Source organism: Mesocricetus auratus, unplaced genomic scaffold, assembly GCF_017639785.1.
Source record: "Mesocricetus auratus isolate SY011 unplaced genomic scaffold, BCM_Maur_2.0 Super-Scaffold_100707, whole genome shotgun sequence".
Lineage (NCBI taxonomy): Eukaryota > Metazoa > Chordata > Mammalia > Rodentia > Cricetidae > Mesocricetus > Mesocricetus auratus.
In genome coordinates this window covers 14,406,772-14,414,595 of record NW_024429269.1, presented here as the reverse complement: position 1 = coordinate 14,414,595, position 7,824 = coordinate 14,406,772, and the positions used below count along the sequence as shown (strand labels likewise).

At 41.3% G+C, this 7,824-nt stretch overlaps 1 protein-coding gene across 1 annotated transcript; it reads right to left on the bottom strand.

Annotated features, from left to right (window-relative positions):
- Window positions 1-6,353: 6,353 nt before the first annotated feature.
- LOC121137837 (olfactory receptor 49-like) lies at window positions 6,354-7,295 on the bottom strand. Its single transcript, XM_040740618.1, has one exon. It carries the CDS (start codon window positions 7,293-7,295, stop codon window positions 6,354-6,356), a length of 942 nt encoding a protein of 313 aa, XP_040596552.1.
- Between the last annotated feature and the right edge of the window lie 529 nt (window positions 7,296-7,824).

Here is a 7,824-nt window from a genome sequence, read left to right as displayed (position 1 = left end):
GGACCTCATTGTTTCCAACTATGTGTGCGTTATTTATTCTTCTGCATTGCTTATAATTTGTGTATTTAAGTTACAATCTGGGTTAAAGCCTTCCCCTGCCACTCTCCTTCAGGGCAGACACATGGTGTGTGTGTGTGTGTGTGTGTGTGTGTGTGTGTGTGTGTGTGTGTGTATTTTTGACAGGGTCCCACAATGCAGCCCAGGCTGTCTAGGACTCCCAGAAATTCTCCTTCCTCAATCTCCCAAGTGCTGGAATTGCAAGTGTGAATGTTTTTGTGTATTTTCTAGATACAAGCTCTTTACTGGATGTATGAGATTCAGATATTTCCCCTTAATTTATGACTTATATTTTCATATTCTCGATGTAATATTTCAAAGTTCTTTAAATGCGGCTTTTTCTTTTAGAATCCAATTTGTTCTTTTTTCTTCTTTTATTTTTATTCTTCTCACACATTACATCGCAAGCAACTGCAGTTTCTCCCCCCTCCCCTCCCCAAAGCTTCCCCTCACCTCTCCCTTCCCCCAGATTCACTCTCCTCTGTGTCCCCTCAGAAAAAAAAAAAGGCTGCCAGGGAAATCAACCGAACCATGCCTTTGGTATAATTTCTAAGAAATGTTTGGTTTTATCCATTTTGTCCTGGAAGATTTGCCAACTTTGAATGTACCTTTAAATCTCTGATGCGTTTTGATTTATGGATGGTATGAATTAAAGAGTTTAAGATCAGTTTTTAAAAAGAATGAATGTCTTATTTTCCAGCACTGTTTTAAAGACTTTACTGTTATCCGTGCTGTTATTAGTTGTGTGTGTGTGTGTGTGTGTGTGTGTGTGTGTGTGTGTGCATTAGTGTGTGGATGTTAGCAGAAGCAGACATGCAGAGGTCAGAGGACAAGCCTGGGTGTTGGTCCTTACCATCAGCCCTGTTTAGAAGCTGGCCTTCAGCATCCCAGAATTCTCCTGTCTCTGCCCCATGAGGCAATAAGGGTAGGGTGGCCAATCAGTCCAGTTGCCCCCGACACAAGGTATCTATGCTGCTCTCAATCCTTGTGGCTGGAGTTTCAGAAACATGTCCCAGAGTCAATGAAGTATTTTATCACACATAGCTTCTAGGCAGCTGTGCTCTTTACATTTCTATGTAAAAGGAAAGGAAAAACAAGACCAAGAAATCAGACTCTGAACAAGTGCCCTTAAACATTTTGGGCATCCTAAGCCTCAAACCAGGAGAGAATTTAAAGCAGAACCAGGGATATTTCCTAGACATAATTGACTATAAAAGACAAGACAAACATAGCCGTTAATTTTCAAGGTCCCTGCCCCAAACTGCCTGACCAATTGCTTTCTTCTATTTGCATCAAATTGATGAAGTTAACCTGTACCAACAGATTTAATAGACGTTTCCAAAATATTCAATGTAGTGGTTGAATATACATTTCCTCCAAGACCCACCGATCTTTCTCTAAAATAGCTTAATATTGTGATGGTGCCTCACTAAAGAGAGAGTCTAACTCTTAGGGCCAGGTAAACAGAAGCCAGCCCAATATGATCTATTTCTCTCTCCATTTTTTCTTTTGTATTCTCCCAGACAAAAGACCATCCTCTGCTGTAGAATATTATCTTAAGGTGTGTTACTTTTGCTTATGATCTGGAACATTTGTTTCATGATGCAAAGATGTGTTTGATTAAGTAAACTTCACCTGCGGTCAGGAGTCTGGGTCAGCACCTAGCTGACAGGAAGTTGTAGGGAGGAGCCAGGTGGAGAAAGGTTTACAGAAGGGGGCGGGGCTTGAGAACTTCTTGGGAGATCAGAAGAGGTGAGCTAGGTGACCCACATGAGCTGTTTGATATTCCGCCTCTCTGGAAAGCAGGGTCCTACTCCGCCTCTCTGGAAAGCAGGGTTCTACCCCAACTTTGAATCTTGAGTTCTTTAGTGGGACAGAAATTTAAGTAAGTTTCCTTAGTAGCTTTGAACGAGTTGGTGCCTGAGAAAGCAGAATTCCCTGGGGCTTTCACTCTTGCTGCCTAGCCTCTGCTGGTAGCTGTGGAGCTGCAGTTGCTAAATAGGATAGTCAGCTGTAGCTTAAAGAACGAAACAATAAAAACAAAAACAACAATCCTCAGTATTTATTGAGCAGCAAGAGCAACATCATGTCTAGTACCAGAAACCTGGTCAACTACCCAGGGCTAGTGAAGTTATGGATCTTTGAGGAGAACCTACGACTACCACTTTACTAAACCAGGATGATCCCTAACTTAATATACACAGAGATATAATAAGCATAGATCTCATCACTCATTAAAAAGAAAAAAACTGTCTTGGCAGCCATTGCCAAGTTGTAGACCATTACAGAAAACCAAACCCTATTAAAGTGCAGATAGTAAGTGGCTGTGTGGTGTCCAGCCCCAACTGATATACCTACAACACAACTCCTGCACCTGGGGCCCGATCGTCACGGAAGAGGGGGCATAAAGGTTCTAAGAGCCAGAGGAACAGGAAGTTTGCTATGAGATTTTTGTCTCCTGGAAATGACAGAGAAGCTATTTCCATAAAGTCTCACCAATATGACGGCCTAAAAAAAGACCTGAAAAAGGATGACACCAAAAACTTGCCAACACGGAAAGTGAGAATCTCATGGGACCTCAACCCTAGACAAAAAGCTAGAGTCAACCAAGGAATGCTGAGAGCAGGAAAAGTAGTCCAAGTATAGAAGTGTTGGTTACTGCCAAGGTGCGCACGCCACTACTGCTGGCTATATATAATATATATAACATTATATGTAATATATTATATATATATATTGTGATTCATAGGCATCATTGTCGAGTAGAGCAACCAGTTGCTTCCATATTTTAGAAGGAACCTTCTTGTACCATAAAATACACCTCAGGGATTTGTTTTCTTTTCTTTTTTCGTGATTACTTTAGATAGTCAATTTTTTTTCCTGAAATTTTTAGCTACTTAAAAACTAATTGAAATTTTTTCAGGTTTTTATATTTCCTATTTATCAGTTTCTGTTTTTATCTTTATCATGCCCTTTCTTCTGATCACTTTGAGCTTGATTTACTCATCCTTTTCTAGTTTATGAAGGTGAAAACTTAGGTACTTAATTTATACCTTTCTCCCTTTTCTAATGTAAACATTTAATGCTATGATTTTTTATAAGTGCTCATTGAGTTACAGTTCACAATTTTCCTATATTTTAGCTTTCCTTCAAAGTAAGAGTTTTTAAAATTGCAAGTATTTTCTGACATCTTTTTGACAGATTGATTGTTTAGAAATATTTTTTCTGGCTTCCAATCTTTTAGTTGCCTGTGATTATTTCTCATTTCATTCTGTTTTACTTAGGAAATACATTTAAACCTTCTTTTCTGGTAGTGATTATTGGGCCCAGATTTAATCTTTTAAATCTTTCCATAGGGCACAGAGTAGTATTTATCTATTCTAAGTTTTTATTATATGTATTAATTGGGTGAGTGGTGTGTATGGTATGTGTGTGTGTATGTGTGATGTGTATGTGACGTGTATGTGTGTGTATGTGAGATGTGTATGTGGTGTGTGTGTGTGTGTGTGTGTGTGTGTGTGTGTGTGAGTACCATACCACACGTGTGGAGGTCAGAGGTAAACTTGCAGGAGTCATCTTTCTCCTCCTTGTGTTTAGTCTTCAGGTTAAAGAAGGCAATCGTCTTTACCTCTTGACTCATTTTGACAGCCGTATATATTTTAATTTTGACTGTGTGTGTGCACGCATGTCTTTGTGCCTATGTGTGCATATATGTGTGCATGTGGGGAAGTGGTCCGTGTCTTCCTCTATCATTCCCCACTTTATTTTTTTCTTTCAGTCAACCTGGTGCTCACTGGTTTAAGAACAGCAGGGCAAGGATCTGCCTGTGTCCATACAACAAACTCGCACCACTGGGTTCACATCTTAGCAGCCATGCCCAGCTTTTCTGTGGATGCTAGGGTCTAAATGCAGGCCTCCAAATGCAGCACTTTACCTACTAAGCTGTTTCCTTAGCCCCAGAGAACATAGACTTTTGTCTTATTAGAATGTTTTTCTTTCATATTGGGAATCTGAGAAAAAGGAAGCTCTGATAATACTGTTGAAAATCTCTATAAAATTATGAACCATGGTGTCTTAGTTGATTTGTGCTACTATAACAAAATACTACAAGCTAGATATATTATAGTCAACAGAAATTTATTAAGCTCATAGTTCTGCAAGTACAAAAGACTGCATCTGGTGAGCACCTTCTTGCTGCATTACAACATGGCAGGAGCAAGAGGAGAAGGAACTTGGTGGACCTGACTCTTCATCGGAAACTCTTGCAAAAATGGACTCCTGGGGCTGGGAGATGGCTCAGCAGTTAAGAGCACTGGCTGCGCTTCCCAGGTCCTGAGTTCAGTTCCCAGCAGCAACATGGTGGCTCACAACCATCTGTAATGAGATCTGATGCACTCTTCTGGCCTCAGTATACATGCAGGCAGAATACTAGATACATAATAAATAAATACGTCTTTAAAAGAGAAAAAAAGAATGGACTCCTGTAATAAAGGTATTAATCCATCCTTGAAGGCAGAACTCTCATGACTTCAGTATTTGTATTGGAATTATGTTTTCAATGAAAAGACTCTAGACTCAGGCTAAAACTGTCACCAGGCTGACTTCCTTCCCTGACTGGCCTTGGAACTTGTTGGGTTCCACATGCAGAAGCAGCTGCTGTAGTTGGGTGAGGGGTATAGATGTGTATCTACACATAGGTATATGCATGCAATGCAATTGGCAGAAAGGAGCCATGATTCTGAGGGAGAGCAGGGAAGGGTATATGAGAGAAATTGGAGGAAGGATGGAGAAGGGGGAAATGATGTAATAATAATCTCAAAAATACAGGAAATAATTAAATGACATAAAATAAATGTTAAAAAAGCAATAGGGACCTGAAGAGGTGATTTGGTGGTTAAAGGTTGCTACCACTTTTGAATAGGACCTATGTTTGGTTCCCAGCACCCACATGGCAGCTCACAGCTTCTCAGATTCCCAGTATTAAGGACAAATGGTCAAACAAGTCAAAAATATATATACTCTTAAACTGAGGACACAACTAGTGGGTTGTGATTTTTGTTCCTCTGTGGTCTCAAGGGGCACAGGACACACATGGTGCACTTACATACTTGCTGGCAAACACACACACACACGCATAAAATAATAATAAATCTCTTACATGTAAAAGAATGAGAAGCACTAGAGACACAAGTTTGGCTGCTCTTTCAGGGGACCTGTGGTGGGAGGGTCTGCCAGTTGTCAATCAAGCAGCCAAGGTTCCTGGATCTGACAATCTCTGATATGTAAAAGGGAAAAAAATACTAGGCCTGCACAGCCCAGACCCGCAGCCTGCCCTGAGCTGGACTTAGAGGCAGTTGTGAGCCTCCTAGCACATGCCAGGAATGGAACTCCAGTGCTCTGAACGAGCTGCAGACACTCTTAACCACTGAGCCATCTCTCCAGGCTCTGGCTTACAGTGCTTGAGAAAAGGGTTCCTACATCCTCTGTTAGATTTACTCTGAGTATTTGATAATTTCTGATGCAATTGAAAAATCAGACCATTAAACAGTTGAATGTTTCTTTGTAAATTAATTTTTAAGGTGATATACAAAGTGATAGGTTTCACTGAGGCATTTTCGTATGCATCCTTCAACCAGCTTTTGGAACTAATTCCTGAATATTCAACTTCTTATTAGAATGCTGACATTTTTATTTTATTTATTTTTTTGGAGACAGGATCTCACGGGGAAGCTCTGGCTGCCCTGAAACTCACTCTATAGACCAGGCTGCCCTCCAGCTAACAGATCCGCCTGCCTCTGCCTTCAGAGTGCTGGGATAAATGTGTGTCCCTCCATGCCTGCTGGGAAGGTTGACTTTCATTGCCTGCGAGGTCCTTTTATGTAGCAGCGTCATTCCAGTTGCTTCTTTCTACTTGATAGCCCTTGACTTAGTGTTTCCTATGTTTCTTGACTTAGTCCACATTTACTTATACCACTATATCAATTCTTCCATATGTAATACTTTCGAAGTCTTTGGGCATACTTTTATCAAACTTGAAAAGTACTACGAAATTTACTCTCAGCATTTAAGAAAGGGGAAATTATAAGATTCAGATACAAATATCAAGATGCAATAGTACCAGTATATGGGAATTCCTGTCGTCCCCAAACCAGACAGAATGGATGACTATGATACGTGTGAGATAAGCACTGTAGGTTAGAGAACAACACAGAAAACTGCCCTCATGGATAAAATCAATGACTACCAGGGCTAGCTCCATTAGCAAAGGTCCAGGCAGTCACCAGTGATTTTTGTCTTCATGTCTGTCTCCACTTTTGGAGCTTGCTCATGTGCTCCCGAAATACCTGCTTCACCTGCTTGTTCCTCAGGGTGTAGATAAAGGGGTTGATTGTCGGTGTCACTACAGTGTTGAGCAATGACACCACCTTGCTATGGCTCTCCCCCTGTCCACTCTTGCCAGGCCGGACATACATAAAGATACAGCTGCCATAGAAGAGAGACACCACAATGATGTGAGAGGAGCATGTTGAGAAGGCTTTCTTCCTCTCCTTGGCTGAGGGAATGCGCAGGATGGTGTAGACAATGTGGCCATAGCAGGTGGCAGTCACTGTCAGAGTGCCCAGGAGGCTGAAGTTGGCGATCATAAAACCCAGGAACTCTGTGAGGCTTGTATCTGCACATACTAGTTCCAGGACTGGAAAGCTGTCACAGAAGAAATGGTTAATGACGTTGGAGCCACAGAAGGGCTGATAAAATGTTAAGGAACCGGGAACCATGATGAGAACAAACCCTGTCATCCACGAGCAAAACACAAGCTGTACACAGATTCTTTTGCTCATGATGGTGGCATAGCGCAAAGGGTTACAAATGGCCACATACCTGTCAAAGGACATGACTGCCAATAGAAAGAACTCCGTGGTGCCCAGGAAGAAATAGAGGAATGCTTGGAGGAGGCAACCTATTAGGGAGATGGTCTTGCGTCCTGTGATGATATTGGTTAGCATCTTGGGAAAGATGACAGAGGTGAACCAGATCTCTAGGAAAGCAAAGTTTCGGAGGAAGTAGTACATGGGGGTGTAAAGGCGCCTGTCCGCTAGGGTGATAAAGATGATGAGGAAGTTTCCCAGCAGTGTGAGAAGGTAGGTCAAGAGGAAGCCCAGGAAAATGAACAACTGCAGCTCACAGGCATCAGACAGCCCCAGCAAAATGAACTCAGTGACAGTGGTGATGTTCTCCATGGCCCCTCCCACCTCCGCTGAGAATGTTCCTGGATCATGCTCAGCATCAGGACCTGAGTTCTGAGCACCTGGGAACAATACGGGGCTGAAAAATACAGAGGGATGAGTATGACACTTGGAGCTGAAGGATTCCTTTAGTGCCCTCAGCTCTTAGCCTTCTCATGTTGATGGTTAAGATCTCTCACGGAGTCAAGAACAGATCATAAACATTGACATCATTTTAGAAAATCTGGGGGAGTTCCTTAGAAAAAAACTAAAACAACTTTTTATATAACCTATCTTTTTTCTGCTAGGAATTTTTTTTACTTTTTTAGATTGGATGATATCTTTTCTCAGGTTCATTTAAATGTTGTAAGAGGCCTCTTAGATCCACTCAAAGATTTCCCTTTGCAAATGTGAATCAAAGACTCTTATCACCATAGGAAGGCATTTTAGGCAAGACTGTAACTGTGTTTGAATTCCAGTTACCTCATCTTAAGAATCTCCTTTCATCCATAAGAAAACAAAAACAGTACCTATGGAAATTTCT

What these genes read in the sequence shown, in the direction of transcription:
- LOC121137837 (XM_040740618.1), bottom strand. Translation starts at nt 7,295, where the DNA reads ATGGAGAACATCACCACTGTCACTGAGTTCATTTTGCTGGGGCTGTCT.